General features: G+C 54.0%; 1 protein-coding gene across 4 annotated transcripts; it reads right to left on the bottom strand.

Moving 5' to 3' along the window:
* Nucleotides 1-692: 692 nt before the first annotated feature.
* Nucleotides 693-16,015, bottom strand: SLC25A37 (solute carrier family 25 member 37). Of its 4 annotated transcripts, none has more exons than XM_049831468.1 (4): nucleotides 15,768-16,015; nucleotides 7,043-7,271; nucleotides 5,417-5,473; nucleotides 693-4,231 (listed from the first exon to the last, which is right to left on the bottom strand). In XM_049831468.1, the coding sequence occupies exons 1-4, from the start codon at nucleotides 15,972-15,974 to the stop codon at nucleotides 3,711-3,713; spliced, it is 1,014 nt and encodes a 337-aa protein (XP_049687425.1). In that variant the 5' UTR covers nucleotides 15,975-16,015; the 3' UTR covers nucleotides 693-3,710. The 4 variants fall into 4 exon arrangements, with proteins under 4 accessions (XP_049687425.1, XP_049687426.1, XP_049687427.1 ...); XM_049831469.1 differs by lacking the exon at nucleotides 15,768-16,015 and adding an exon at nucleotides 12,478-13,170; XM_049831470.1 differs by lacking the exon at nucleotides 15,768-16,015 and adding an exon at nucleotides 12,282-12,453.
* Between the last annotated feature and the right edge of the window lie 833 nt (nucleotides 16,016-16,848).

Here is a 16,848-nt window from a genome sequence, read left to right as displayed (position 1 = left end):
TCACTTGTCCTGGGGACAGCTTAGTCGCAGGCTCTGGGGCAGCTCCGTGGCTCCAATTAAGCTGACGCTGCTGAGCCCAGCTTTAAGGGAAGCATTCCTCCCCCAGCCCCAGTGCTGTACAGAAACCGTACCCATTAATGCATCTTTTCCTTTTTATTGAAGGGGAAGGTACGATCTAAAGCAGCTTACTATCTTCTGGGTTTTTCCCTTCAAACTATGCATCAAATACTATCGAAACCTCAGCAAAGAAGCAGCTCCCCCCCAGCGCCTTCACCCCATGCACTTTCTTCCAGGGGGGGAAGAAATTCCAATTTGGGAATTTGCTTTGCTGCTGAACAAGCCATAGTCTGTGGGTTTGCTTTGCACGTCTCAGAAGCCAATTCGTTGCCAAGAGGACTAGGTTTCCAAAGTCTTCAGCGGCTCCTAGAGGAGTGCAAGTCCGGGATAGAAATGTCAGCTCCTGCCAGGCTGCAAAACCCCTCCCAGAAGTATTTTCTTCCTCCCATGCGGTGACGAAGAGCTTTATGTGACTCAGAGGGTGAGGTGCTGAGCCTGCCAAGCGTTCAGGCAACACTAGAAGGCACCATTCCTCCAGAGATCAGCCTGCCCGGCTGCCACCACCCAGAGCCATGGACACCCTCCTCGCTCCATGCCCAACTACACAGCTAAGGAAAGCCACAAGCATGAGCCTAAAAAGACAAAAATCAGAATATTTTATTTCCTTGAGCTCCAGTGATACAACTGTAGCAGCATTTCACAAACGAATTCCTGCATTGTTAAATATACATTTAAGGAAACACATTAAATTCCAAGGCAAGCAAAAAATAAAATAATTAAGAACTGCGGACAAAGTTACTCATCCTCCCCTTTAAACAATATGTGCGTTTGTTGCAGACAAAGCAGCAGTACATGTTTCACATACCAGGTTAAAATAAAACTTCAGACCGCAGCAAAACTTCCAAATGCAAACCTAGAAGAGATGAGGGAGGGGCTTCGCTGAAGGGGCTTTCACCTGGGGAGCCAGCATTATGCACAGCAGGAGACATTTTAAACATATAAGAGACCTCTGCAATTATTAGACCAACTGGGCGCATTCCCAACTGCAGAATGGGAAGTCTGGTTTTATCAGATACCTGGGGTAATCTGTAAAGAGCTCTATAAACATACAAGTGCTCCTCACCTGCTCCCAGCTCGAGGCAGAGCAAGTTCCCAAGAAAACCTGGTTGAAATTCTTTGTGCTCAACGCTCAGAAGGTTCCCAGACATGCTCTGGCCAGCAACCAGAATGGGATGCTGCCTGCCCCTCCAAGGGCGATGCTCCGCCGGCCAAAACCACGACCGCCCTCCCAATCGCTCCACGGCCACACACTCCGTCCCTGGGCGCGTCCAGCCTTCGCGTCCCAGCTACTCGCAGGTTACTCCAAACAGGAGATGAAGCTCTCCCAGAATAGCCAAGGTAAAGTCAGAAATATTAAAGCTCAGCAGCCAGAGGAAGAGGATGATGCACTGGGGACCGCTCGCCGAGTACGACTCCTAGCTACTGAAGTCGCACCAAAAGCGGTCACTATGCTACGGTTTGCCTCTTTTAATATTAAAGTGACCCAAAATTTTCATCGAAGGGTTTAGGCCCATCTCCGATGGAAATATTTTGTGCAGTTCTGGTTCCTGTTAGTGACTCTCCAGTTTCCCAAGTCAATAGAAAAAGACACCCAAGGCTAACGGACAGCTCAAAGACCTCCAGCCTCGGGACCTCTGTGCGCAGAGGGAGCTGACGGCTTTCTCCGGCTGCACCACCACGACCGGCGGCCTCGAGCTTACAATTTTTACACTTTTAAGACACAGGGTGCATTTGACACAGTGATTCATTCAGTTTAAGTGACAAAAAGGCATCAAGAAGCTCATTTCACCATCATCAGTGGTACAAGGTTAATTTACACAAGGCACATGCACCACCACCCAGAGAGGCACGCTTTGATTTCCCTTCTCCAAATCACAGAGCAAAAGGATTTGCTCTGCTTAGTGTCATCCTACGCAACACGCCTGGCTGACGGGACACAGCCAGCGACACCTGCCACCCCAAAAGCTGCCCCTCGCATCGCAGCTCGCCCGCAGAACCCCTCCGGTGCCCACAGCAAGCTGAAGCCACATCTCCAAAAGCTGCACCGTGCCCAGCAGTACGGAGATGGTGCCCACTCCAGACATCAGCTGCTGCTGGCAGGGCAAGTTCCAGGGCGGACGGAGATTTGCCAGTTGGTGTTCTGTAACTTACATTTACGCATCCAGGCCCCTAAAATCCCTCGTTAGCTACTGGTCATCCAAGTAACTGGCTAAAGGCTGTATTTTGGTTTGGAAGAGCCGTTTCCAGGAGGAGCAGGGCAGGCAGCAAGGTTGCCACCCTCGCCGAGCGAGCACAGCTTCGCTGGCCACCGCAAAGCTCAGCATCCCACAGCAGCAAAACCAAACCCACAGCACCAAGAACCTCTCTAGGTTGCTTTCCCACACCCCCCCCCTCCTTCCCCAAAAGAGATGAGCAGCAGCTTATTGTCAAACATGGGCTGGGAGGCGGCTTCGGTTCTGCGGGAAAGATTTTCCCAAGGCTTTCGCTGCCTGCTGCTGGTTTGGTGCTGCCAGGATGCGACCCTTGTGACTCAGTAGCTGAACTGTAAACAGAAGCTCTGGTGTCCCCCCGGGGAGCAGAGCAGCTCCACGCACCCTGCTTCGACCCTGCCAGCTATCGAGATGCGCACGGTCGCTCCTGTAAGCGGGATCAGGGCCCTAGTGAAAAAGAAGTGTGAATAAATTAAGGGAGGATGAAGGCTGTTTAGCTATCACACACCATAAAAATGTACCTTTAAAAAAAAAAGTGTTTGCAAAAAAATACTATTCTTTAAAATCTACTTTTTTTTTTTAAGACTCTCCTTGTAAAAAAAAAAAAAAAAAAAAATTGGAGTTGATCGTTTCCCCCTCTCCCACACAGAGTGATCAGGTATTTTGGGGTGCCCCTCCTTGGCGTCCTACAGTTTCCCAAAGTAGTGCCCCCGTTCCTTCTCCCCCATCCCAGCAAGTCTCAAGGGGCTACCAAGTACCTCGACACCCACACGAGAATCCAGGCTACCGTTTGGGGGCTAAATGCTGTACAATTAAAGCCAATCTGGCTATAAAAATAAATGCTTTTGTGTCTTCCTTACACAGGATAGAAGAATTTAGCCCTTTTTAAACAGCTCAGCATCTAGCTGCGATAGTATTTAAAAAACAACCCAAATGCCTAGATAGAAAAATAAAGGATAAACATTATCCATCTATTTTATATTTATATAAAAAGTAAGTTCTGTGACAAGATATTTTGCTTCTTTTCTGTAAAAAAACCCAGCCTAGGCTGTATAACCTAAGCCTTCTGGTGAGGAGTAAACTACATCTTCAAACTTATTCAGAGAAAAATATCAGTTAGCAATTTCGCTTCTCCAAAATAAAGTTATTAAATATATATATTATTATAAGTCTTTATAAACTATTTAATTGTTTAAGCAAGGAGGGGAACACATGACTGAGGACCACTTTAATCCCTCCTTCCTTGGGGAGGGAGAAGCGGACGTCAGCTGTGAATCCACCAGAAACCTGGCACGTTCCTTAGCAGAGACCCAGAGCTGGGTGGCTTGCAGGCACACACGGACACGGGGACACGGAGGCTCGCATTCACTCGCGGGAAGTCCTTCACAAGGATGTTCTTTTTTCCAGCTTGTGCTTCGTGAGAAAGTACTTGAAGAATTCATACACCGACCAGGCGATGGCCGTCGAAGGCATCTGGTAGATGACGCGTGCCTGCACCCCTCTGAAATACCCCGAAATGCCCCCCAGCTGATAGACAGTCTTGAAGGCGTTCACCATGCCCGAGAGATGTCCGCTGATGTTGACAGAGCTCAAGGCCACGTTCTCTTGGGTGTTGAGCAGGGTCTTGCAGACATCCAGAGGAGTGGTGGCGGCGGCGGCCACAGCCCCCGCGACGGCACCGGAGACTATGTGGGACCGCGGGTTATAGTCCCGGTGTGGGTTGATCTGCTCCTGCATGAATTCGTAGGTGATGAAGTGAATGGCCTGGAAGGGGACGTTCATGGTGAGCTGGGTGGTGTAGCTGCGGTAGAAGGCACTGAACCCCTCCGTCTTCCGCACTGTCCTTATGCACGCCAGGACGGATTTGTAGGGGGAGTTGAACATCTGCATCCTCTGCTTCACCACTGGTCCAGGGGATGACGGCAGGGCGGGCAGCACCAGGCAGGACAGGCACAGGGAGATAAAGACTTATTAGCTACAGCACATTTTTCCTCGTCATCGCGACGCTCAGACCGAACCCTGCTCCCAGACCCAACCTCCCCTCCCAGGTCCAAACTGTTAGGACATAAACCAGGGACTTCTGCAGCGAGGAGCTCCTTATCGACAGGCTTCTACCAAAAGGCTGTGCGCATCCTCTGCTTCCCCCAGCCCACCCAGTGCCCCCCAAAAAACTCAATGCAACAAGTGAGGGAAGCAGGTCAGAGCTCAGCTCTGGTTCAACAGTTCTCCATATCCACGGGCTAATCCACTCCTCTCCTCAAGCTTAATTAAGGAACTTTTACTGCTCACTAGAAAGGCATTAAGACAGACCGATAAGGACCCTCAGACGCATCTGTGAGGATGCAGAGCTGTTGTGCTGAAACACTGACATACCAAGAGGACAAGGGCAGAAGGGTGATTAAATAACTGTACCTCACCTGGGAAGCGTAACAGACCCCACCTACAGTCCCAAGTCCCGAAATGGAACAGCTTCCATTGACTTCAGCAAAAGGCCAATTAATTAATTTAATCAGAATACAATTAGAATTATTTTAAACACTACAGACTTTTTTTTCCCCCCTTTGGGTAAACCTGGCTTTGGGCCAACGCAGAAGTGCAATACATTAACACTGAATAGCTGGCAGTCCAGCTAATTGTCTTCGTTTTAGCTGCATTTCGCCCTTAACCCTCTTAATGCCAGACTCTGCCTAGGTGGGAAGGCTGCACAACAGTCCCAACGGCTGCTGCGCTTGTCTAACAACATGACCGAGCTCAGTTTTGTCTGGGTAGTCCGAAGCTTCAGAAAAACCACAACCACTTCAAAGAAGATGCGCTTGCAGAGCAGTAACAGCATCGTGTCAGTAAAGGTGACATCGTTTTTCCTGGAAAGCCACGATACGCCACGCAGATGCTCTGCAACCCCTCAGCAAGCAAAGGAAAACAGCCAGGCAGAATTTATCCCTTTACACTGGCCTGTCTGAGCTCATTAGAAGCTGGGCAGAGTCACTAAAGCAAAGGGCTCAAGCTGCTGAGACGGTGCAGGGTGTCCTCGGTGCCTGCCCAGGGCTGCTAACAGGGTGCAGCACTTCCCCGACAGCACAGGGCATTACCTTCAGCGGGATTCATCACCGCGTCGTGGAGTAGCGTGGCCACACTCCCAGCTATACCTGCAAGACACAAGAGCATTCTTAAAAAAAAAAAAAGAAATAAAATTCAGAAGCCAGGGCTTGCTCGGGCACTGCCACACGTGGAGGCAGCAGCCGATGGTGCAGGCAGCCCCCCAGCACCCGGGTACTGCTGCCTGGGGAGCTGCAGCCCAGCTCTGCAGCAAGCCCAAGGAAGCAGCCAGCAACACGACTCCTTCCCAGTGCAGAAAAACCCATCCAGAGCAGCCTGACGGGAACCAGGATCTGCTCACAGGATCGCAGCCGCCACCTCTGCTATGCCCTACAACTCGCAAAGTTTTGTCTATGCAAGACACCACTGGCTTCACTCAGCCCGCGCTGGACTGAGACGTGAGCAATGTTTAGAACTGGCTCAGCACATCCATAATTAGGCATTTTCATCCATTTACTCAGTCTAGTTTTAAACACTAATTGCACAGATTCTGCAAACATCCAGCCAGCCATTAATGATTCTGCAGTTGGCTCTAGGATGGGCCTCTTGAGCCACACCTTCACCTTTGATGTAGGTTTCAATCTTAAATTCTCTCTTGCCCAAATGACTTTCGGTCATTTCTCATTAACACAGCGCTTCAGTTTTCCCGCTGGTACTGAAAGCCTGTAGCTACTTGAAAGGCAAACACGGGAAGCGTATTACTAGCAAAAAGCAGCAAGCCAGAAGGATATTATATACTCTTAAGAGTGTTGGTTGAGTCAAGTGACTGCCGTGGCAGATTCCTACTGTCACGTCATGTCAAGGACCAGGCAGAAGCGTCTTCTCCACAAACCCTTTTGTAACACCCTGGCTGCTCAGTTAGAGGGTTTCTGCTGTTACAGCAGTATTGCTGGACCTAAAAGCAAAAGCCTTTCTGGTAGAAGCAAAGTCTTTAACAAAGCACGTGAGCACACAGAGGACGCAGTGCACTTTACCGTGCTGGAGCTCCGCAGGAGACATCTGGGAACAACCTGCACTTCAGACCTCAAGAGGTTTAGATGATGCCTTCAACAAAGCCAGAAACAGCCTGCGACTGCATCTGAACACCTTGTCCAATGTACTGAGTACTTGCGCTAGAATAATTTGAGATGAAGGAGTAGTGCAGAAATCTAGATTAGACTAAGGCTTTGGAGGGTGCACAACAGTTGCCATCAGGGGTTTCAGGCCAGGAAGGGCTTCTCTACTCTTCTGCTGAGAGCCAGCCCAGCCATCTCTACCCTCTGGAAGAGAGATCTACCAAGCAGTCAGTAGTCCGAAGACAGGGCACGGGTTTCAGAAGAGCATGGTGACCCACAAGAAGCACTCAACCAGCGGGCAGGTGCCACACTTGCCTGCCTGACTTCCCCCTGCCTCTCCAGCGCTCCCAAAGCAAATGCCAAGATCTGCAAAAGCCTGGGGTTACGTTTGCGTCTTGCATCCTCCCCTATGGATATTTAGGGCGGCAGTCTGAACGCAGGCTGCCTACAGCAGATCTTCCAGAAGCGGAGCACAGCGAAGGATGCCAGGCTAAGCGTATGAAGCGAGCAAGGGACAGGCTATTAACCGCAATCGGGGTTTTTTGTTCAAAAAACCAAAAATACCATTGGCCAAGTGGCTGTTTCCTCCATGCTGGATAGTATCACTTAGAGACTTTTTCATTTTTTCATAGCAGGCAAAGTACATTGCGTGGGCAGGGCCGGCCCCCAGCACGGTGACATTAATCCCACGTAAAGGCCTCCAGAAACCCTCTGTAAGGACAATCTTCTTCAGAGCTTCGTACACGCTCCTGTACTGGGCTTTGGGGTCCGGCTGCAAGCTCTGCATCCTTGTCTGCAACAAAGCACACGAAGGGAGAGGCCTCAGTTACCTATCTTTAACGCAACAAGCACAAGCCATAAAGAGCTACAAAACTTCCAAGATCATTAGAGGGGTCAATAATTTATTCCCCAGTCGTACCCGCGCCGGGGCCACGGCGCTATTTATCCCCACTTTGCCTGCCAGACCAGCGAGATTAATTCCACGCTCCCATTGCAACACCAAAACATTACGAGGCTGCTCAGACAAGCGCTCAGCGGAGGGAAGTGTAACCTCTGCTCTTGTTTATGCATGGAAAGTACAGGGAATTAAGCTAGCGCAGTTGTTCAAAAGACTGAGTGAAGAAATACAGTTAGGTCTTTAATTGCCTCTTGCTTACAACACTCCCAGCTCCCTGCCCTGGCTTGTTTCTCCTGCAGTTGCTCAGCCGCTTGTGACACTCGGTGTGCAGAGTTTAGTCCGCTCGATTGGGAAACGGGTTTCCTCGAAGGGCAAGCTGAGAAAATGGGGTACCCCCCGTAGAGGGCGAGACAGGCAAAGGCCACCCCGTTCTCCTGCAGTGACCCAAGGAAGACCCAGCTGGTGACTGTGTCCCCCAGAGCCGCCCTTCACCCCGTCTTCCCTCCCAGCTCCTCATGCCCTGCAGCCACCAACTGCCCGAGCCAGGAGGTTTCATCCACATCTTTGTTCAATAGTCCTCGATGGGCTTTTCTTCCACAGATTTTTAAAGGCAGCTAAGCTTCTGGCATCCGAAGCATCCTATTAAACTCACCGCCATCACTTAATTATGCACCGCGGGAAAAAAAAAAACTACTTCTTTTAGTTTGTTTCAGGCTTCTGCAGACCGATGCCGTCGCGCACCAGCAACGCTCAAAGCCCTTGCAACGGTGATGCCAGCCTGCGATGGGTGTTTGCAAGGGCACAGACCCCAGCCACCTCCCACCAGCGACGGGAGAGACGCTGGCAGGGCTTAAAACTCTACAAGCGTCCCAGCAAGACCAAGCAAATCTAGAGCATCAAGACGCAAAGGGCTCTGCTGTCCCTGCTGAGCAGCCCACAAGTCTTGCTGGTCTGCAACACTCCTGATACACCCCATCATACCGAAACCAGTCGGAGGGGATAGAGCCTTTGGTGCAGCCTCACACCTTGAAACACAAACACCGTCAAATTAACGCTCTTTCAAGGAAAAGCTCCAGAACGGCAATTCAGAGGTCATTTGGGTTTGCCAGGAAGGATGCCTTCCACCCCGTCAGCTGGGACACCCCATCTCCAGAATAAAGTTTCCCCCAAACGATTTGGCAGCGTGCAGACACCAGTGCCGCCCTCGCAGGCAAAGCAACACGAGCGGCTCAGTCCTCGGCAGAGATTCAACAGCCCTTGAAAAAGCAAGGGCTGCCTGTGCCACCTCCGCACTTCCTCATCAGGACACATCCCTTCAAGCTTATCGATTCACATCAGTAATTAGCCAGGAGGCAATACTACAGCGAAGCTTTCAGGCAAGATTAAGCCAAGAAAAGTGTTTCAGATTTGGACCTTTGATTCCTCAAACCACTCTAGTTACCAGAGACTGAAAAGCACTTTCACGCACGCTTTCTGAGACCAAGGAAGAGAGCAGAGCTGAATTCAGGACTTCAATCCAGTATAATAAAACCAAGCTATGGAAGCAGCTAGCCAATATGTGAGGCTAAGCCAACAAATTATTGCGTTTGTAGTGAATATTGTAAAAAAAATTGCACAGGAATTACAAAGTTCAGCAGCTAGCTGAATTTCAGACTTTTAAGCATCAGCCGGCAGTCGTGACAAGGCATCACCCTACAACAGAGAATTCGGTGGCCTCGACCAAAACTTCCTGTTTCAGAGCACTAAATGCACTGTAACCTATGAACAGTGCTGGAAATAAACCCAAAAGCTCAGAAAAATCCTCCTGTAAAGGCAGCAACAGGCCTGAATTATCTTGGAATTTAAAAATAGGTTTTAAATCAGGCTCTCAGCCCTCGCTGAGCTGGCATAAGGGTCTTGCAACCCCTCCACACAGGTCTCTGCACCTTCCCGTCCCACGGATACTCCTCAGAAGGAGCTGGATTTCACGATGCCCCGGAGAAACTCGCGGCAGCCGTTCCACTGTCAGCGTGACTCAGCATGACCCACTGCTGCCGAGCTGGTCGCATCCAGCTGGGGTTTTGGATTTTTTTTTTATTTTTTTTTTCTCTGCTAGTTTTAACTTGAAGGCATTGCTTCAGACTGACCCCAGGAGATCTCGATCTCACCCCAGTCTATGGCTGGGATGCCTTGGAAGCAGCCGATATAATTTAAACATGCAGCAGCGTCATCTCCTCAGCAAGGTAATCAGGGATAAGTGCTCCTGTAAAGCAATAAACTATCAGCCTGGCATGTGCGGGACCAAAGCGCGTGGTGCTGTGTTGTTGGGAACTAACCCTGAGTATCTCCACCCTTACCGAGGATCCAGTTTCTTTCAGAAGAGAATGGATAAATTCCAATTTTTCTTTTTCTGTTGATCACCTGAGCCACTCTAGAGGGGTTCTAAAGCTCACCCGTACCCCAGAGCGGGCGGTAAGTGCACGTTGTACCCACGTAACCCACGCACGCTGCCCTTTGCATCACCACCAGCACAGCCGGGTCCACAGGCTTGCAATTTTCATTAAAGCTGTGGACACAAACAGGACAAACAGCCCAAGGAGTAACCAAAACCAGGCTCTCCCGTGTGCCTGCTGCAATGCAAGAGGCACAGAGCTGAAAACAGGTTCAGCTCTGTTTTGTCCAGGATAAGTTTATCATGGTGTGAATGATGATGATTTGCTATGAGCTATGCAGTCCTCACCCCTGCCAGCTCCTGCCACTTATCTGAAACCAGCAGGCTCCTCCAGGAGCCTCACCCCCTGCTAAACCAGCCAAAAAACACTTCTCCACCTACTCGGGTTAATCCTCATTGCATAAGGCAAGAGTGCACCGACAACCGCAAGCGTCCCAGTAGTCCTGGTTTCAGCTTGGGCATAAGAAGGAACACCAAAAGTCACAGCTGCAGGTTCATCAGGTTACCTGCTGTTTGCGGACCAGCGCCGTCTTTAGGGGTGCTGTCTGGGGGGGCACCTAGCCTTCCTGCTGCCAGGAGCACAGGAATAGTCCAGGGTAGTTTTCTATCTAGAATCATTTTACTAACAAGACTCAGGTCACTAGTTTTGCATATTCTCGCAAAGGGTCACTGGTTTGACATGCCACTGTACAAACAAGCTCAGATCTAATTCACCTTTTTTTTTTTTTTCCTGAACACGGCATGCTTTCTCCAAGTTCAGCCTGCACATTCATGTGGCAGACAACCAGCCCGGTCTCCCTACAGCTAACAAAAGACACGGTGAACACAATATACTTTTACCAGGAAATAAGCAGCATTTCTGCAGCAACCCGGTCGGATCCTGCGCGCCGGAGAAGGCTTCGCTATTGCACGACCCGTGCCACGCTCAAGCTCTGAACTCCCTTTTCTCTGTTGCCAGGCTGTTTTTCAGCTAGAGCAGCGCCCCAGCCAAGCAGCACGCCAGCCCTGTCTGCCAAGGCCCACGGGAAGGGAGCACAGGGTCAGTCGAACAGGTTAGCCGTGACTTTCCAGCACCCCAACGCTATCAGCTGAAACAAGAGCAACGGCTCCTCCTAGACCCGTGTCGAGATGGGTGGGTGCAGAACGTGCCACCACCAAACCCAAGGCAAGCGTCCCTAACCCCAAAGTCCAAACAAATCACAGTAAAACAGCTCACAGGAGCTCATCTGCCCTGCCACCCTCATCCTTGTGTGCTTTCAAGACCTCAGTTACAAGCAGGGAAGCTCCAAAGCCTCCTTGCACCAGGCAGGTCACCCACGGTTGACTGTCCTCGCTGCAACCAACAAAACACTTGCTCCATCCCTCCCACCAAGCCCCACTGTACTTCTCCTTTCCTTTCCACTCCCTCCTCCGGCACTGCAGATGTAGGCCAGATGTTTCTCCTACCCTTCACCCCAGGAGTTCCCATCACAGCACGGGACCTCCCGTACCCGTTAGGAACCACGCACAGCCACAGCAAAATCAATTTGCAGATGTCTTGTTGCACCAGCTTGGTTAGGAGCAGTTCAGGTTTTCACGGAGAACGACCGCAACGTAGTTAGGGCAGGAGCAAGGACTTTTTGTCATTAGCGCAACTGCCACCCGCAGCGAGGAAGGGAGGTTCAAGCCCAGCACGTCTCCGGTTTCTCACTGAGCTGTCTCACACCAGCAATTAGTTCCCAGGTGAGGACAACAGTTCTTCACATCCTCAAGGCAGCAACTTTACCTGCCTTGGGAAACCAGCTCCAGCAGCCTTGCAGAAAAGCCACCAAATGGCTCGAGCAAGAGGAGGGCGGAGGCTCCAGGGGAGTCCTCCAGAAACTCCCTTTTGCCACCATCAGAAGTCCTTGCCATGTTGATCTCTACAATTAATGTGGAGGCTGATCAGGCTTGCCAGGACAGCTGTGTTTTCAGCAGCTACAAAACAAAACAAGCCTAAGCACTATGAGAAACACCATCGGCATACATCTAAAAACCTGCAGTTCAAGCCAGGGTTCTACTACGACGACAGCGTTAAGTGGGTAAGGCGGAGGCCAACGTGCAGTTAAGGCTGAAGCTGCCAGGTGGTCTTTCCCATCGGAAGGAAAAGGATGGGAAGGAAGAGACACGAAGCAAGTCTCCATCGCCACAAGCCTCCAGCTGAAGCTTTAGTTGGCAAGTACAACCCCAACACATTTCCCCTCCGAACAAAACGCACGTACAACCAGCGACGAGCGCTTTAAGTTACGGCACGGTTATCGCAGCCAGGTGCTGTAGTAGGCTGCACGTGGGCACAGGCATCACGGATTTACACCCTCCCTCGTCACGTCCCAGCACGTGTCACGCCGCGCGCACCAACAGCGCCTCTGGGCGTTTTCGGTGCTGTCGCAAAGTTTGTATCTACGAACTTCGCAGAGGTCCATAGGGCACTGTTTTAACGGCTTGCCTTGACTCACCTCAACAGGGAACCACCGCCACAGCCTGCCCTACCCCGACCTCGTCAAGCTCAGGAATTGTGCAAGTGTCTGAAGCGAACGATTCCCCAAATTAAAACATTTTCACTTTCTCTTTCAGAGGAAATGACTCGCTGGACCCAAACCATTTCTTCTACAGCACGGATTTAGCCAGGTTCTTGAAACACCTCTTTCCTACCTCCTCCACGGGCTCTGCTCAGCCGTGACTGATGCCGGCGATTATTATCCAGAAAGTCAGCCTAAGGAAGGAGCTTCGCTGCTTTTCTGTAGGAGGAGAGTGGCACGTTTCCCATGGTAAAGCAAAAGACAGCTGCTCTTACAAGCTTAGTTTGTGTTCGGTTACTCCCGTTACAGGAAAAAAAAGCCCTTTTGGGGTCAGTTGTCACCTCTTCCCGTAACAGACAGTCAGAAGAGGCACAGACCCGCAGCAAGTGCCCATTGCAGGAGCAGGACCCAAAGCCTGCAGCTCGGGATTTTGCTCTGGTCCCGACACATGGGGTGACCTTGGTCACGCTCCGCTGGAGTTTTCCTGCAGCCAGCCAACAGCCGGAATATTTTATCTGCTTCCGAGAACTTCAAGGCAGTTTGCCTAGTGGGATTATTCCCAGCATAAGGCATTGCCCCGGCACTCTCCTAGCACAGGCGCTGCCAGCCCTTGAAGCAACCAGGGAATTCACTGCCCAGTGAAACCAGCTTTTACCTTCCTGCAAAGCACCTCCCGCTCCGGGAAACCAAGCACAACTTTCGTTTTCTCCCTCTCCCTTTTCCCCGCAGAGGAAATACCCTCTTAACGCCATAAAGTCCGGAGTGACGACACGCTGCTCCGACCGTGACTTGGCAGAAAATATCAGCCTTATTTGCGAAAGGAGCCGGTGCGGAGGCGCTCGGGGTGGGCACGGACCCTGCGCCTCGTGGGGGGACCCACGATGCAGAGCAGCCCAAACCTACGCGCCAGGTCCACCAGGCACAGACCCAGAGGGAAAACGTGGGGGGAAGAAAAAAAAAGGAGAGAATATTTCCTTTGAGTGCTTATCGCAGCCCACTAGCAAGACCTCCAGTGCCTCAAAGCGAAGGCATTTCCTCTCCTCTCCTCCTTCTACTCTTTCAGGGACCCCTGCATTGAGAAAAGGAGAAATTAGAGCATCTGCTTGCAGCCTTTCCCAACCGGACCGTGAAGGATCCGTCAGCACCGGCAATACAGTATTGAGGGCGCACAGCTTTTCCCAACTTTATTTTCTCTATTTTTAAGCTGCCAGAGCAGCACGCTGGCAGGCCAGAGGGAGGAAATACCCCTCACGAAGCTTCCTACCACACCGATGACGCCACGAAGTCTTCCCTGGCGCGTACTCGACGGCACCACCAGCACGCTCGTTAGCCTCGATCGGCTCGTCCTCATTAAAACCCAACCACCACCGGCATACCTGCAGTCGCGCCAGTCCCTTTGTAAAGCCCCGACTCTGGAAAAGCCACCACGGACCGCACCGTCCCATCGGCTTTTCCCTCCTGGGTTGGGATTCCAACACGATGGTTGGGAAAAGACGCCCGGGATTGGGGTGGGGGGGGGTGGCTCCTGCTCCAGCCCCATGCCAGGAGGGCACTGGTGGCATCTCCCACGCCGCGGAGCAGCACGAGGACTTTGCTTGGCGCAGGCTGGGGCGGCGAGGCTCGGCACGCACCTTTGCACCGTAGGTTGCGTAAAAGCTCGCCGGGGCTGAGGACGCCGGGGCTGGCACCCAAAGGGGCTGCGGGGACGGCTCCGGGGTGTGGGTGCGCAGCTCCGGCTTCCATCGGAGACCTCGGGGGTGGCACCTCCGGGACCTTGCACACCCCCAGCCTGCTGCACCATCCTACGCCTCGCTCGCCCCCAGCGCCTCTTGCACGCTTCCTCCCCCCCCCCCCCAGCCTGGTACAAATCTGCTCCCCCCAAGCAACATTTGCCACCCCAGGAGCCCCGTGCACCCCAAAACTCATTGCACGCTTCCCCCTCCTTGCACCCTGACACCCGTTGCACACTTTTCCCCCTGCATGCACCCCAACACCCATTGCATACTTTGCCCTACTTGCACGCCTACACCCCCTGCACACCTCTCCCCCCTCCTTGCACCCCAACACCCCTTGCATACCTTCCCCGCTACTTGTGCCCTGATGCCTCTTGCACACTTCGCCCCATTTACACCCCAACACCCCTTGCACACTTTCCCCGCTACTTGTGCCCTGACCCCCCTCACACACTTCCCCCCACTTGCACCCCAACACCCCTTGCACACTTCTCCCCCCTCCTTGCACCGCAACACCCCTTGCACACTTCTCACACGCTTCTCCCCCCTACTTGCACGCCAACACCCCTTGCACGCTTTCCCCGCTACTTGTGCCCTGACACCCCTCGCACACTTCCCCCCACTTGCACCCAACACCCCTGGAACACTTCTCCCCCCTCCTTGCACCGCAACACCCCTTGCACACTTTCCCTACTACTTGCACCCCAACACCCCTTGCACACTTCTCCCCCTCCTTGCACCGCAACACCCCTTGCACACTTCTCACATGCTTCTCCCCCCTCCTTGCACCCCAACACCCCTTGCACACTTTCCCCGCTACTTGTGCCCTGACCCCCCTCACACACTTCCCCCCACTTGCACCCAACACCCCTTGAACACTTCTCCCCCCTCCTTGCACCGCAACACCCCTTGCACACTTTCCCTACTACTTGCACCCCAACGCCCCTTGCACACTTCTCCCCCCTCCTTGCACCCCAACACCCCTTGCACACTTCTCACACGCTTCTCCCCCCTCCTTGCACCCCGGCACCCCTTGCACGCTTTCCCTGCTACTTGTGCCCTGATGCCCCTTGCACACTTCCCCCCCTACGTGCACCCCAACACCCCTTGCACACTTTCCCCGCTACTTGTGCCCTGACACCCCTTGCACACTTTCCCCCTACATGCACCCCAACACCCCTTGCACACTTCTCACACACTTCCCCCCCTACTTGCACGCCAACACCCCTTGCACGCTTTCCCCGCTACTTGCACCCCGACACCCCTTGCACACTTCCTCCCACTTACACCCCAATACCCCTCGCACACTTCTCCCCCTTCCTTGCACCCCGACACCCCTTGCACGCTTTCCCCTCTACTTGTGCCCTGACACCCCTTGAACACTTCTCCCCCCTCCTTGCACCCCGACACCCCTTGCACACTTTCCCTACCACTTACACCCCGACACCCCTCGCACGCTTCCCCCCACTTACACCCCAGTACCCCTCGCACACTTCTCCCCCCTCCTTGCCCCCCAACACCCCTCTCACGCTTCCGCCCCCCTCGCCCCCCCCCATCCCGTGCTCTCCCACTTGCACCAGCACAAACACTCTACCCCGCTACCCCCCTTACACCCCCCCCCACCCCCCAAAATCCCCGCCTCCCCCGAGCCCGGCAGCCATCAGAGCAGATCCCGGAGGAGGTTCCGCACCTTGACCGAGTCCACCGGGTACATGACCGTGTGCTCCATGATGCCCGCCACCGCTCCGGCCATCATGTGGGTGCCGAGAGAGGCGCCGCTGGGCAGACCCTCGTACTCCTCGCCCTCCATAAGCGGGGCCGGAGGGGGGGCGGCAGCGGGGGGGCCGGGCCCCGGGGGCACCGCCGCGTTCCCCCCCACTCCACAGCTCAGCTCCATCCGTCCGGTACCGGCGGCGGGTGGAGTGAAGGGAAAAAGGGGGGGGGGGGGGGAAAAAGGGGGGGGGGGACCGGGGGAGGGGGGGCGGGGGGGGTCCGCACAGGGCTCGCGCACCGCCCCGGCCCCCGCTTTAAAGCCGCGCCCCGCGCCCCGCCCCGCCCCGCGCCAGCCAATCAACGAGCCGCGGCCACCGCCCCGTTGGTGGAGGGGGTGGAGTCAAGCGGTGTGACGTTCCCTAGAGTTGAAGCAGGGGGAGGTGGGAGGGGGAGGGATTGGCAGGGATGAGGGCGAATTGGAGGGGAGCAGGAGGAGGGGTGGAGGAAGGGGATTGGTTTTGCCGGCCGGGGAGGGGCGGGTCTTAGTGGGGGTGGGGGTGGGGGAGCGGTGGGGAGGAGGGAGGCGCGCGGGCTGTGGGGCTCGGCGGCGCGAGCGCCGGGCGTGCAAACTGGCCGGCGCGCGGTCCTCGTGCAGGGCGTGCAAGGGCGGGGGGGGGGGGGGGGTGCGAGCACGTGACCCCCGCCCGCCCGCCCACCCCCGTGCAAGCACGCGCCCCTCGTGCAAACACCCCCCCCCCCCACACACACACACACCCGGTGACTCCGCCCCTTTGCACGCGCGGCCGTATCGCGAGCGCTTGTGCAAAGCGCTTGTGCAAAGCGCTTGCACAAGCACAAGCGCGGGTGGGAGAGCCCTCGTGTTTCCCCACACACACACACACACCCGGCCTGTAGCACCCTGCAGCAGCTCGCCCAGCCTTCCCCAGCGTGTCGGCGTGCAAACGCCTCGCACCACCACGGCCTCGCACCACTCGTGCAACGGCCGGTGTGCGGCGGGTTCACGCGTGTGGCCCTGCGGGGGGGCTTCCGTGGTGGGC

The sequence above is a fragment of the Accipiter gentilis genome, chromosome 28, assembly GCF_929443795.1.
Source record: "Accipiter gentilis chromosome 28, bAccGen1.1, whole genome shotgun sequence".
NCBI lineage: Eukaryota > Metazoa > Chordata > Aves > Accipitriformes > Accipitridae > Astur > Astur gentilis.
This window is presented reverse-complemented; position numbering and strand designations above follow the sequence as displayed.

Excerpts from the sequence above, each read along its gene's own strand:
- SLC25A37 (XM_049831468.1), bottom strand. The coding sequence starts at position 15,974 with ATGGAGCTGAGCTGTGGAGTGGGGGGGAACGCGGCGGTGCCCCCGGGG. Across the intron at positions 7,272-15,767 it reads ACCCGGTGGACTCGGTCAAG|ACAAGGATGCAGAGCTTGCA; the intron begins GTGCGGAACCTC and ends GCTTTGTTGCAG. Across the intron at positions 5,474-7,042 it reads AAACAGCCACTTGGCCAATG|GTATAGCTGGGAGTGTGGCC; the intron begins GTATTTTTGGTT and ends TGTGTCTTGCAG.